The 15,065-nt window shown below is 44.4% G+C and overlaps 1 protein-coding gene across 15 annotated transcripts in view; it reads left to right on the forward strand.

Annotated features, from left to right (window-relative positions):
• The window catches only part of FGGY (FGGY carbohydrate kinase domain containing), a 273,209-nt gene that overhangs the window by 148,657 nt on the left and 109,487 nt on the right, over positions 1-15,065 (forward strand). For 7 of the 15 annotated variants that reach the window (XM_072343863.1, XM_072343861.1, XM_072343862.1 and 4 more), the window contains 2 exons: positions 2,768-2,849; positions 12,089-12,188. The exons of 1 other annotated variant lie outside the window; for it this stretch is intronic. In XM_072343863.1, the coding sequence (XP_072199964.1) occupies positions 2,768-2,849; positions 12,089-12,188 (182 nt within the window). Of the gene's footprint in view, positions 1-2,767; positions 2,850-8,977; positions 9,135-12,088; positions 12,189-15,065 lie in introns of those variants that run through there. 7 more of the 15 variants (XM_072343867.1, XM_072343865.1, XM_072343868.1 and 4 more) reach the window with 4 other exon arrangements.

Consider the following 15,065-nt stretch of genomic DNA (forward strand, 5'->3'; position numbering starts at 1 on the left):
TAAGATGCAGAGTAGCTTGAAAAGACCATAACTGAAAGGTCAGAAGTACCACTGAGATCCTTAGCCTTACTCTCAGTGTCTGTGTTGGTTCCTTGTATAAACAGGGACGTGATATAAGAGAGAGCAATCTCACAAAGACAACCTTCACCACGGGTGACTCTTTAATTTTCTTCTGGTTGGGAACAAGTTAATGCAATAGGATCACCACCAGTTAGCAACACTGTCTGAGAACAATATATTCCTCTATGATAAATTAACCTTGCAGTGGGAAGGGAAATGCTTGCAATACCAAATTGCAAATATTTTCTACTGTGAAGTGTTTGATGTTCCAAAAACCCCAAACCCTCCATATATTTAAGCCTGCTGTGTATTAGGCTTCCTTCTTTGCATTCATTCAGTGTTGGTTTGGAGCCCAATACAGGCAGCAGTTTGGAAAAACAGTTCTTTAGCTCAGGATGGAACAGCTGAAGTCTCAGCCCTGGAGGTGTTTATTCTAAAGGGGAAAATTGTTCTTGGGTGAAAAAGTAAAGCTATTCAGATGGTGGTGGTGGTGTCAGTTTTCAGCAACATCAGAAACTCAGTGATATAAGTATCACTGAGCTGATTTAGAGCATACATATTTCCCAACAGGATGGCAATCAGACATATCTTCAGCTCTATCTGGGATCTCTTTCCTTTCACTCACATATCAGAGCAAAGCAAGAGTAATGGATACTTTTCTCCTAAATCAAGCTGACCTCCCGCAACTTGGTGCAGAGTAAATGACTTTTCAATGGGAATTTTTAAGGCAACTTAATTTGCACACAGATTAGCTTTAGGTTAAACGCTGAGCTGCTAGTCAGTTTAAAGGGATAAGGTGTGGAAAAAATACCATGAAAACTTGAAGCAAGGCACTTGTCACTTAGATTGTAATAGGTGATGAAGGAGGGATGGAGCTGAGTTCTGAAAAGTTCATTTCATTCAGTAAAAGCTTCATTTCTTTCCCCAGATCTTCAGTTTACTTTAAGATAACGTGGAGAAAATTGAGTTGTAGCATTAGAACTGAATGTATAGCATTAGAAATGAATGTATGCCCATCAGCATGGGGTCATGCCCTGCTTGCAGACTTGCTTCATAGCTGCTGAGCTGACCCTTGGTGGCCATGACTCTATCGAGGGAAGTGCTTGCAGCCAATGGGGTCATTATCCGTCATGTTGATTTCTCAGTCCTGCATCTCCCGGGATGTTCCTTTCAGTGCACGCACAGCGCTGATGGGAAGGAGATGGTGAAGACATCCCACGGTATTTCTGGGATTGCAACACTGTGTAGGTATGGAAGCTGTTCTGGCGTTTGGGTCACGCTCATAAACAACGATCCTGGCAGTTCTTTGCAAGGGTGGAGTTACACAACCAGTCTCGTCGTCCTGCTCTTGAAAACAGTCAGACATCAAATAGCCTAAAACAGGAGGACGGCTACAATTTTATTTCCTTCCTCAAATGTTCGTCTTGCTTCATCGCAATTCATTGCTGTAGCTGACAGAAAGGGCAAAAAATGTGTGTCAGGGGCACCTCCCTCTAGAGCAGGTTGCTCACAGCCCCATCCAGCCTGGCCTTGAATGCTTCCAGGGAGGGGGCATCCACAGCTTCATGAGGCAACCTGTTCCAGCGTCTCACCACCCTCACAGTAAAGAATTTCTTCCTAATATCCAGTCTAAATCTACTCTTTTCCAGTTTGAAGCCATTTCCCCTCATCCTGTTGCTACCTGCCCTTGGTTGTCAAGTCTCAGTGTCAGAATGTAGACAGGGAATGTAGGAAAGTTACAGTGTACCTCAACTATCAGTTGATGAGCTCTTTCTAATATTGTGTCAGTACATGTGATGCGCTGGATGTTCTGCCTCATAAGAGCACTCAGCAATGGCCGTGTCATTTACCAGCCCAGCACTGTCAAAAGCTGCTGCGTTCTTCTTCCTTCCTGATCCAAACTTGAGTATCTTTCTGTAGTTTTGTCTCTGATATGGTTTCGAAACAGCCTTAATTTTCCTAGGAAGCCTTAGGCAAGAACCTGGACATCTGCTTCATGCTGTTTTGGCAGCTCAGGCAGTTGCAGAGAGTATGGAATAATCTCCCCCGGTTCTCTGACAACATCCCATTTGCCTGGTTCCCGTAGGCAGGAATTGCTGAGGAAACTCCTGTTTTCTGGGCCATGACCTGTGAAGCTGTTTGTTTCGGGGAAAAGCAGGTTATCCCCTGGAGGAGGAAAGTGTTACAGCTCGTTTTCACTGATTCTATACAGAAGTCAGAAGTTTTCAACACCAGTGAGAGCATCGTTGTGTGCGTTCTGATTTCCATCTGCCATGCAAAGTGTCAATCTCACAAGTGTGAGATCAATCCTGCCTAAAATACTTGAAGCCACATAAACTATTGGAGAATTAATATTTATATTTTCCTCCAGGGTTCCGAGTGTTGCAGACATTCTGTTATCACGCAGCACAAGCTCAGGCAATGTATTAAGTTCAGAGTATAGATTTACGCAAGAAAGATGAGACAGAACTATCTGGATCCCCAGTGTCTTTCTACTAACAGCTGTCTCTAATTGTGTCACTGTACTTATCTGCTATTTGCCCTGTTTTCTGGTGAGCACCTACTCAGAATGTATCCGTAGGGAATGAAGAAGAAGTGAGTAATGCTAACATCCAGGGTGTTACAATATAAATCCTGCAGCATTTTCTAACATGTGAATGTTCCTAACTGACAGACTAAGACATCCCTCAAACTCTCTCTCTTACAGACTTTCCTTGTTCCAGAACCTTCACCTGGGTCAGGAGGAAACCCCATAACTGTCCCTTTGAAGTTGAACTGCATCACTGTGGGTAAGATGTGGGGCAACGGTGTAATTCCACGACAGTCAGAAGTACTACAGCAGGGCTGAATCTGCTCTGTATTATAACATTTCTTCCCTAGGGGCATAACGTCTGCAATCAGTACCATCTCTTAATGATTAGCAATTTCTTTTGGGTTGAATGCAGAACATGGAAATAATATAACTGCTTTGCAACTATCTACATATATGGTGAATTTATTCCTGCATCTAGTGCTCTTCAGTTGCTTTCTGTACAACGTGCAGGTGGCTTTATGACCCTACAAATGTCTTTTTATGTACTTGCATGAGCCCCTGTTGAATTTCAGGCTCTAAAAGATGACAGTGCTGACTTCAGATCATTGTCATTTGTGCACTTTGCAGTGAGTTAAGGAGAAGGGCTGCGGATTGTTTATAATCTTGAAAGAACAGATTCCAGTCAACAGCCTTACCCTCAGAGAGCAGACAGCAGCGTGCCTCACAAATTAGCAGATGCTGATTGTGTTTCAACTCCTGTGACCGTGTTCACAAGTGTCTGAATTCAAAGGGCAAAATAGAATCTGCCTTTTGTAGGAAATCACAGCCACAAAAGCAGACAAGACACGCTGCTTAAAGGGTTAGAGTCATTTTCTACCTTTCTCTGTGCTGTCTGGATTTTGGCATCGTTATGATACATCCCCTCTGCAACGAACTACTTCACATACAATGGTCATACTCAATTCAAAACTCTTGAGGGGGTGTTGCAGAAAAATATTTAACCTCTGCTACTTATTTTTCATGAGATTTGAGGTATTGTGAAATTTAAGAAGCTCGTGAGATTTTCACTGCTTGGCTTGTGAGATTCATTTCCAGCTCAGCAGATTGTGGTTTCAGGATTTTGCACATCTGGGTTTGCCATGGGTTGTGAGGGAAGATGTCTGATGAGTCTGCCTCCAGACAGAGCTGGGCCATCTGCCTGCTCCTGGGCAGCGAGGTGTGACTGCAACCTGCCTGCCCACACCTGCCGTGAAGCTTCTGTCCCACCAGAAAAAGGTTGTACTGTCACAGTCAGTCCTCAGGAAACACTGAGTGCAAAGGGATGTGCAAAGAAGGTAAAGTTGTGCCTTGTGTGCATGGCCTGAACCTGGAGAGCAAACAGGACATCTTCTCATGCTGGCAACATGAGCGGCTGCAGCAATAAATGTGTGCAAGGACTGTTGAGCAGCCCTCTGCTATGCTGCAGCAGTGGACTTCTTGTCCAGGCATTGGTGGGGGTGTCTTTGTCCTACCCTGTTCTATGGCAGCCTGGCAATCTTCCTGGGAGGAGCCAGTTGATGAAAACATGACTTTAAGCCAGAATTTCAGCATTCACATCACAGAAGGGAAGTTTATCAAGGACGTGGTATGTGTGTTTTCCCTTTGTGTACCACTGTACAGCAAGGAAGTCATCCCATCTTCCCACCACAATCACAGTGTCACACAGCCTCACTTATTCTTATGGCACTGTCTGTGTGGTTTCAAAAGAAAAATCCCCGAGTTCTCTGAAATGCTCAACTCTTGGGTAGCAGAGACCAAAACCATCTCGCCTGCAGTGAGCATTAGGAAAACAGCAGCTCTGGTTTGAGTGCCGAGTGGTTTTTTGGAAGGCTGAGTCCCCTGGGAATAAAGGTGTTGGGTATCCAGCCAGGAGGGCAGGCAGGAACAGGCCTAGGCAAGAGATTGGAATTTTGGAGGAGCCTGAAATCTTGCATGTTTGTTTATATCAGCTGCTGAATTTGGAATGAGAAGGTGAGCTACCCAAAAGTTAAACACACAGGTCAGAGATTGATGAAATCTGAATTGTTTCATTAGTTATACTTAGAGCTGCATAAAGCAGGGATTTTCCTTCTTGGCTGCTGTCATGTCTAACAGTAACTGATCATCTCTATTAAAACAGGAAAAAGGAAATTTCCTTTCTTTCCTATGGTGCACTTCTCAGAATGTTTAGCTTTCCACTCAAAAGTCCCTTGTTCTGGTGACACAGCAGATGGTTTTCCCTTCCCTGTTTCCCTGTCCTGATCTGACTGCTCGGAAATCATCTCATCCAGAGCACTTCCCAACTTCAGTTTCCCATTCCAGTATTGTCCTGCTTAAGAATAAGACTTAAATCTCCTTTGGGTGCCTGTATAAAATGCCTAAGCAAATGTACACTACATGGTTCTTTATACATCTTTTCATCCCTTCAATTGTTATATTAATCCATATCTAAGTAAGCAGAGTTTTTGAATGCTCACAGATACAATCCTTTTACAGTTCTGCTGTGAGTAAAGCAATTTCCTTATTCACTTGTTTTGCTTTGCTAAATGCACTGGCTTTAGATGAGCTTTTTGGCATATAAATTCCTGAAAACACTGTATCTAAGTGAGGAAATTGCAAAAGAGAAAGAAGGTTGTCATGTAGCTGGATTATATATTATTCTGTTCTCCTTCAACATAAATTTAAGAATGATTTACAAGAGAACAGATCTCTGTGGCATTATTTCAGTTTTGCAAAGCAACACTACAGCTAGCATGGCTGCTCTCTTTAGGATTCCTCTTCCTCTGAAACAAACTTGGGTGATGTGAATTTGTCTTAGCAGTGCTATCAGTGGTATTGATGCTATCTGTGGCCTCACTGATGGATACTGGGTAGGAACATTTCCCAACAAGCTCTTCCATCTGTGCTAAACTTTGGCACTACAGCAGCACAGCTTTTATTTTCTCGTGGTGGTAGTTTCAGTTAGCAATATGTAGCCATGCCTTCTGATTTAGGGGCCAAAGGAAAGTCCCAAAGCTGTTCCTGTTCTTCCTCTGGGGCACCAATTAGACCAAAATAAATCTTGCCTGGTACATCAGAGAATTCTGAGTCACTGGATGCAGCACCAGCCATTTTCCTACTTGTTGGAAAAGATCCTGTTGCCTTCAAAGGTCGACTGGCATCTATGTTTCTGGCATGGCTATGGTGGGCAATGCGGCAAGACTGCCTGCCCAGTTTTCTGCAGGGACATTGCTCTTGTGCACACACGTGCTCCTGACACAGCAGCTCACACCACCATTCACCAGCAGGCCGGGATGCTCGGCCAAATCTTGCCTTCAGGGAGGCAGAAAGATGTTTTCGTGTGGATCTCAGTGGATCAGGAGTGGAGCTTTATTTCCTTGACAAGACTGGAAAGTGTTCATTCTGTCTCTTTCCCCTTCACACACGTATTTTCTTTTCTTTGTAGAACAAGTCATTTGTCTTTATCTCACCATTCACCTTCCTATTTGATTGCAGTTAATGGAATTGTCACCTTTATGTACTCATGTGCCATTTCTCAACCTGTCTGGACTTTGGCCCCCAAAGGTTACCACTGCTAGTGAAGTAATATGATTAAGTGAGTCTTTTTGGACAGATTTATGCAAGATTTTTTCTCCAGCAAGTGTCACATCGAGTCTAGTTCTGTAAAAGAGAATATTTCAAAGATGCCAACTGTCATCTAAAAACACTAAATTGTTCCGCAGTGCTGGTTGAGAGGACTGCAGGCCAGATCCGAGCAAGGCTGATTTACGCTACCTGAAGTAGCTCTGTGGCTTAAAATGTGGGCTTTGGGTAATGATGAGAAAGAAAAAGAACATTCCTGTCTCTCAGAAAGCACATCTAACAGGGAATCTTCATTAGTTACTCTCAAATGGAAAAGTAACAGGATACTTTTTAGGAGAACCTGGCCAAAATCTTTGAAACAAAGGAAGGTTATTTGGAGCAGTAATATCTGAAGCAAAACTACAGTGGTTTTGTGCTCCATGTAAAGTACACAAACCCAGAAACCCAAATAACATTTTCAGGTCTACAGATGGATTTTGGAGTCGTAGGAGATTCTCTGCACATACATCTACTCATTCTGCAGTTGATACGCAACACAAATTCATTTTCCTCTTCTTTTTGTTATGACTTGGAGGAAAAAGACTTGGAAAAATCGAGATACCAGTGTGATATAAGTATATAAAAGGCAGTGTTGATCTCAGTGTGTAACTGAGGGTGCTTAGGGAATTGTTATTACCACTGTATGAGTCAATGGCAAGACATTACTGTCAACATTATCCATGGTGGTGTGCTATGCTCGCTCGGGTACTGAAAGAAATGAATTCTGATGGAAATAAGAACAGTGAAAGCTTATTAGGTAGTGCAAACTTTGCTGTCATTAAAGACATTGTATATGGTTGATATTTAACTTGGCAAAACAAAGGCCAAGAGAGGGTTTGAAGTGTGTGTATAAATGCACTGTGGGAGGAAAACAAGTGTTATTTATATTAAAAGAAGGTGTCAGCCAGCTATGAAGGTATGGAAGGCAGAAATCACAACTATTATTTTTAATGAAATAGGATTCTGGAACAGAACAGTAAAGAAGGGAGACAGTTGGGGGGCGGGGTGAGGGGGGGAAGAGCAAGAACTGTAAACTGAAGTACAGTGTGTTTGTGGAAGAGTTTATAGGATTTGACTGTCAAGGATAGCAGAAGAACACTTGGGTTCATTTCACTGGGTTTCATTTAACTGCTTCTCAGTTGAGCAAAACATGTGGGTAAATCCACATTCACAGCACTTTGTTTTGGATCACTGAGCTAACGTGAAACAGCTTGTGTCCGTGCTCTTTATACTTTCTCCCCGTGGCCCATTTCCCTGCTCAGACCAGTCCCTTCTGCTGCAGACGTTTTCCACGGGCCGGGTCCTGCATGCCGGGACTGGTCTGACTCAGATCATGATGTGCACAGCTCAGGAGAGACATTTGCATCCCACTACAGGAGGTGCAGACCTCCCGGGGCGTGAAGTAGAGCATGAGAGCACAAACTCCCACGGTGCAACGAGCTGACTTGGAATTACTGCCAGGAGAGTGGTATTTGTTTTCTAAATCTATCAATTCAAAGCAAAACATTTAGACTAACGCAGGAAAACAATGAATGTTTCAGTGTGGGTTTCATGTCCTTTCCTGCCCTGTCGAGATGTAAGGTATTCCCGATGGAAAGTGGATTTGCACAAAGATACCAGTTCTGTAAAGCGAAGTTTTCTGTCAGAAAGTCATTCCAACGGAAAATTACCAACTGGTGCTGATACAAAGTGACTGGAGAAGGTTTCAAAATGATTCAGTGGCCAAGCTGGAATGCGAACCCACAGCCCCTGACCGCTAACCCTGTGCTCCGACCACAAGACAACACTCATCTTTCCCTGAGCAAGGTTGTTCTTGCGCTATTTCTGCCTGGGCCAAAGTGGGAAAATTTTGGAAATGTTGCAAGAGAGTTTTTTGTTAGAAGGTTTCTTGGTGTGGAAGATGAAGAGGGTAAGAGGAGAAATCCATGGTGGCTCGCTGGGGGCTCTTCAGATGGGTTGGGGCGCGGGAGTATGGAGGTGGAAGAATGTGGCTTCAGAACCCAGATGGGCTGTGGATGCCCCATCCATCCCTGGAGGTTCAAGGCCAGGTTGGATGGGGCCCTGGGCAGCCTGTGCTGGGATTAGATATGGGGGTTGGCAGCCTGTGGCAGGGACATTGGAACTTGGTGATCCTTGGAGCCCCTTCCAACCCAAACCATTCTGTGATTCACATGGAGGAACAGTTTCACATGGAGGATCATGCTGGCTCTTTTTCCTTCTCAACGGGATGCCTCTGAAAGGACCCTCCTGCTTGCCCCCATTATAAATAAGCTCAGGGACCAATTCCACACCTTAGGAATTTTTAAGCTCTTTAGGTGAAACTCTCAAAGTGACCCCGTGCAGGACGTTCTCAGCTGGCAGGCCTGCTCTATCTGAGGAGTGATAAGATGTGGGATCAGGGATGCTCGTTTCAGACCCATCATTCGGTGGTTGCCTCCCCGGGCTGCTTCCAGCCAAGTGCTTCAGCACTACTTCTACTCCTGCAGTGTTGCGAAGGCAGCCAGCCTACAGCTGAGACATACCATCATTCCCCTTAACAAACATTAAAATAAGAGCTGAAGCCCCCTCCGTTCCATTCACTTTTAAATCAAAAACAACTACTATTCCCTTTCTGAGGCAGCCACACCGCTGAACTCCTGACCGGGCACGGTGCTTTTGAAAGCACTCGGGGTCTCCAAACGCGAACCAGCTGCCGGCACAGCGCCTTCCAAGCCGAGCAGGGTTAGGCCCGGCTGCGCCTGCGCCGCCATCCCCCTCCACTCGGGCAGGAGCGGCCTGGCCGGGGTGGGATCGCGGCGGCTTTCCCGGCAGCGGCCCGCGAGCAGGAAATCGCCGTGTCAGGAAAAGCGCGGTTAGTGTGAGCCCGCTCCGTGCAGCTCGCACGGTGTTACAGTTTGGACAAGTAAGTGACCGCCGCTCGCCGCAGCCCGGCGGTGTCCGCCATGCAGGCAGGCCGGGCGGGGCCGTCCCTCAGCAGAGCGCGTTCGCGTGGCCCCACGCGCGCCGCCGGCGACCGTTGCGACCGTTAGCGGCGCTGCTCCAGGCCTCGGCACGGCCCCGTTGTGGCTCCGCGCTGCTTCCAAGCTCCTGAGTCTGGCACAGGCAGTGCTGTGTCCTCTCATTGCTGCCACTGCTGCCTCCTTGTTCCCCATGCTCTCCTCCTGGAGCTCTGCTTGCAGCAGTGTCTCCTTTGCATCATCTCTCTGGTCTTACAAAGCTCACGTCATGGAGCCCGTCCCAGCAGCCCAGTGCAGTTTGCTTCTACCACGTTCCTTGCTAGCGATTAGCACCTGGTGGCCTTGCTGATGCCTCTCCCCAGAGCTGCTGGGACTTGATAGCTGGTTTAATACATTTAGCAAAAGTTTTTCTTTGCAGAACACTTAAACAAACCTCATGGAAGGAAAGCAAAGGGCTGAGGGTCCTGAATGAAAGTAAATGGAGTTGTTACAGCAAAAGTGGTTTCCTTGTTTTCCATCCTCATGTTTTCCCCTTATCCTAGAGAGCCATTTGCTTAACGTACTGAAATTAACTTTCCTAAATGTACTGAAATTTAATACTAAAATGCACTGAGCTTTTGAAGTGTCTTAAATGCTGTAATGGCTCTCTTTTCTACATGACTGTGTATCGGGATAGGGCAAAAAAAAGGCTTTGTGGGTTTTTTCTTCTTTCTTTTTCTGTTTTCTTTTTAACGTTTTTCTTTCTGGGAGAGGTGCCTGGGACAAGAGGATGAAAGAAGAAAGCGGAGGGAATTGGATTCTTGTAGGTACAGCTGTTCCCAGCTGTAAGAATCAGGGATCAGGGCAGAAACAAATTTATAGTGTCAGGAGAGCCTGAATAAGCCAGTAATATGCTGGGAAGCTTTCTTGTGGACTCGTAGCCACTTCTGTTACACTGCTGTGTTTGGTACAGCGCTGTTTGGAACTGCTCTTTTGAAAGTGCCGGTTCTTTTCAATAAATCATCCTCTGTTTGTCTCATGCATTTCCTCAGTAAGTCTGCCTTCTTTCTTCCCATAGGCTTTACTTAAGCCTTCTTTTGTTTCTGTTAGAGGTTGGTCTGCTGTCTGAGAACTTGTGGGTTTACAGGAGAGGATCAGAATAGCTCCCACGTGTACTCCTGCTTTGTATCTTAAGTTTTAGTAGTGATTCGAGTTGCAGTTGTTCCCTTCTAGATGCCGTTGGAATATTGAAGTGCCTGGCATGCAAAGCCAATAGCAGTGGTGTGGTCTTTGTAGAAATAAGTTTCTGAGCTTTGTTTCTGAAATGAAGCCTCTGGTCAGTGTTGTCTGCATGGCTCTTGTTAGGATCTTCAGGTTGACGTCTTGGGCTGTCTACTGTTTCCCCTCTGTATTTCCACACGTGAGGTGGGAGGTATTCAGACTCTACATAAAATGAAGTTGCAAAATCTGTGACCTTCAGCTTTTTGATGCAAGCAGGTTTAGAAGCTGATGGCTTCAGAGATGTTTTGAAACGTCACTGAAGGGAACATACAGAAAAGCAATGGCCTGATAACCATTGGGGTTTGTCCTTGTGGGAGTTTGAAATTACCAGACTGATAAATTAAGAAGGCAGATTTTGCATGAATAGAAACAATACCCCTTTCCCCCAAGTAAGAGCTGTGTATGGAGGGAGAAGAGAGGGGGAAGATAACTCACTGTATTCAGATGAACGGATGTTATTCTTAACAAAAGAAGTGGATGTAGACATGTTATATGCTATATCTAGATATCTGATTAATGTATTTCTTCTAGCCTAATGCACAGCCTCACTTGCTCATGGGTGTTTGTGAGAGGAGCTTCAAGGCAGTGTTTTTCGTGTTGTAGACCAAAGTGTAATTTTAAAGTGACAGATTACCTACGACTGTCTTTCTTTCCATGCTCTTACCATGGAAGAGTGAACAAATGCTGTATGATAAACCCTGTATTCAGCTAATAGATGTGTTTGCTCCTGGGCTGAGTGTTTTAATAGAAGTGGTTTACGGCGTGTCTTTAAAAATTGATTTCACTATTGCATCTACCTACTGGCCTAAGTGTTCCAGGATCTGCCAGGAGTAATTATAGACGGTTGGTTCAGATGTTGCTTAAATGTGTAAGCCTTGATGGGAAATGCAGTGGATTTCAGCCAAAATGCTAATTTTGATGTTTTGTCATTTTGTAAAGCTATGAACTCAGAACAAATTATTTTTATCCTGATGTGCTGATACGTAATTGCACAGCTAGGGCCAAGTTTGTCCTTCAGAGCACTGAACACTGCCAGTGTGAAAAGTTACAGTATCAGCACTAACCTAAAGCTGACTAACTTGATATCTACAGTAGCATAATAACTTCACTTACCCAGGTAAGCTTATGTAACTGCATTGAAGCTCATGATAGCAAGGCTTGTTTGTTCCAGAATGCAGTTTAAAGCTGGAGAATGTATGGCTACAGGAGCTGTCCTTGCCTTTTGAATTGTCTTTTACTCCGAGTTGTATTTCACAATTTATGCAGACTGTAATGTTATGCTAGAGATGTTTTCCTATGTGACTGTTATTTTCTTCATTTCTGTTTTAATGTAAAATAAGGAAGAAAAATCTCCACAGAAGTCATGCCATAGGAACCTGGTACTTTTACAGCCAGTGAACTGGTGCTGTTCTACCTGCCCAGCCTGGGTTAGGTTAGAGTGATGGACATGAATAAGAAGGGTCTTCCTTAGCCTTACATTAATAAGTGAATGGATCCAACCACTTGGATCTGTCAGTTGTTTCGGAGCTTGTTGCCTCTTTTCATCTAGTCGTGAAGCTGTTACAGCTACAATTTCTACAATAGCCAGATGGTGCTTTTTCCCCTCACGGTCAACGTAAACAACAATGTCTTCTTCCAGAGCATTCTGCAGTGTCATTTGGGACGTGCCTGATTGCCAGATCATTAGAACAGCCTTCAGAGATGCATGCAGCTGCAGTGTCAAGGAGAGAGTGATCTATGTAAGTTGGTGTGCGTGTGTTGTATGATTGTAGTTCAGGGTGTGGAGAAGAAAGGGTGCAGCTCTATACCCTCCTAATTCCTTAGGTTTTCCAGCATAAGAACTGTGTCTTGGCATGGGCTGATGAACGTTTCCTCTGTTTGACAAATTGTAGGTTATGGCAAGTGTTCAAATCCTGCAGCTTGAGAGCGCACCTGTGATGTTCACAAGTATCAGGAGTCTAATCATCAACTGCTAATTCGGGAGTTTTGCCACTTCAGTGGATGCAGGATCTGACCCTGCTTTTGAAGTGATGCCCTGTCCAGGCAGGGTCAAGATAACCCCAGTGAGTTGGAGCTGCTGGATTTCCCTAGTAGATTGTGCCTTCACTCTTCATCTCTAATTTAAATGTACTTGTGGTTCTTTGCTTGGCCTTCCTTTTTCCTGAGAGCTCCCGGCGGCAGCTGCTTCCTGCTGTTCCTGCAGTTGGACGAGCAGCAGAGCAGAGGGTTGAACTGACTGCTTTTGTGAGGCGTAGCTGCAAGCTGGGGAAGAAGTGGAGCAGGTTTACCACTGTCAAATGGAAAAATCTTGGAGTGGGAGAACTAGTCAGTGTTCTGCCTGCCTGTGGCTGCGAGCCGGGAATTGGCGAGGCATCCTGCAGCGTTGTCTCTGGTGGTTGCAGTGAAGGGCCTCTCAGGGTGCACTGCAGCTGTGGGAGCCCCAAGCTGCCTTCCAGAGAAGACAAGGATGAGCAGCAGCCTTTAGTCCTCTGCAGGCTGGATTCCTCTGTGCAGACACTCCTAAAGGTCCAAATGACACGAATTGCCCATATTTTGAAGACCTTGATCTTTCACAGGCACTTCAGTGCTCCTGCACAGCACCTCTGTGCAGGGTTCAGCATGCTATTGCTCTTATTTGGTCAGTGACAATATGGACTGTATCTTCTAGCGTAAGCTCAAGAGTGGAACTGGAAGGGCAGAATCACTTCTCTGTGTTAGTGCAAATCTGGAATAGAGCAGATTCTAAAGACAAACAACAACGCTGTTGAACATCTATGAGCTCGATATTTGCTGACAGCGGTCATGCTGACATCTTTCTGCTGTTTGTGAGAGATCTCTAGGTAGGCAGTAGGAACTGAAAATAAATGAATTTTGGTCTTGATTTATTGGAATAATTTGCTTAGTCATTTTTATTTTTCTGCTGCGTGTTCCTTTGTTGTTTCAAGTGACTTGGCTTGGTGTGGTCTGTGAAGTTGCGTGAGGATGAATCGGGACACAATGTGCTTTTTGTCAGAGTAGGTGAAAGTGGTTTGGCTAGAAAGTATTTAAAATACAAAAGACAGAATTAGAGGGCAGAAGGTAGTGATGAAGTAATGGTTCTGTCTTGGACACAGAGAGGGGAAAAAAAAGATATGGAGAGACATTACAGAAGATTAGTACATAGTGAATAATTTATAGCAGGGAAAAAAGCAGATACTAGAAAGTAGTAGAATATTTCCAGACCTGTGGTAGGATTTATTGAGATGATGTTACAGCGCTGGGGGCAGGGCAAGTAGCAAAGCTTTGGGGGAACAATCTGAGCATTGTGGGACTTGGTTCACTATGTTCAGCTGCTTCCCCTTGTTTTAGGGTGTGAAAAGGCTCTGCAGTGTTTACTGGGGAATGGATAGCTGATGGAGAATATTTGGTTTACTGTGAAGGAGGCAGTGATTGATGTACTTCTTCCAGCGTGCTTTCATTCGCTCCAGTTGATTATCCTCCAGTTCTGAAATCTCAGAGATCTCCCTCATGTATGCCTCATTTGGAGAAGAGGAAGGGGAGGTGAGGCGTGCTGTGCTGTTGCTCCTTGTTTTTGTTTCGTTTGCTGTTGGAAAGCAGAAAAGATCAGTGCTTGTTGATAGCTATAGCACAGTCCCTTGGGCATTGAAGGGTATTTTCTATATTAATACTGGCCTTCAGCATTTCAATCTGCTCTCGCTTTCCCACAGAAATGTACCTTCTTTGTCTCTTCACATCCACACAGGAATTAACGATCTTGGAAAAGGAACATTCAAGCAGTGATTGCCACTCTTCTACCACCAGCTCTGTTAGCTTACTGGAACCTGAGTAGAAAGGCAGCAGTATTGAATTTCATATGTAATGTCAAAAATGCTTTTTTCATTTTATCTCCTTTCTACAACTGACAAACACCTTTTATTTAACATATTCAGATCTTTTCACACTAAGATTATGAAACCTAATTTGAGCCTGTTAATCTTTTTCCCAGTAATCCATAGAAAAGCACAGCTGCACTACTAAAAACATACTGTTTACCCATGATCTCTGGGTCTGGGCAGCCTGCAGCGTTCCAAAGATCAAAGTTTAAAGGAGACATGCCAGTCCTTCACAATTCCTTTTATTTCATCTCATGAAACCACGTAAGCCATACTTGCAGCTGAGAAATACTTCTGCTGAGCTTCAGCCTGCGTGTGTGTGTGTGTGTGTGCAGCCCTCCGGTCCTGTAGCTCTAACAGAAAGGTATGTCCTGCAGGCTGATAACCATGAAATAAGGTAGGGCAAATGCGATTTAGCAGTTGTAATGAACGCTCACCTGTTTGCTTAGTACTTAGTCTTTTTAATTTAATCTAAACAATCTTAAGGAGGTTCTGTCTTTAAAAAAACAAACAGACAACACCAATATTATTGCAAATGACACCCCACTTTTTTTTCATTGCCTATGTAGGAAAACTAGCACATTTGTTTAAGGATAAACTGGGAAGTCAGTGATTTCCAGCATTTTGGATAATATTTATGTAGACTATTATTTAATGGGCCATATCAATATTTATCATATGCTGCAGCTCTTTGATCCTAAACTCTTGTGTGAATGGCATTCTGTCCCTGCTGTGATTTGCAAA

This window comes from Excalfactoria chinensis, chromosome 8 (genome assembly GCF_039878825.1).
Source record: "Excalfactoria chinensis isolate bCotChi1 chromosome 8, bCotChi1.hap2, whole genome shotgun sequence".
In the NCBI taxonomy this organism is placed as follows: domain Eukaryota; kingdom Metazoa; phylum Chordata; class Aves; order Galliformes; family Phasianidae; genus Excalfactoria; species Excalfactoria chinensis.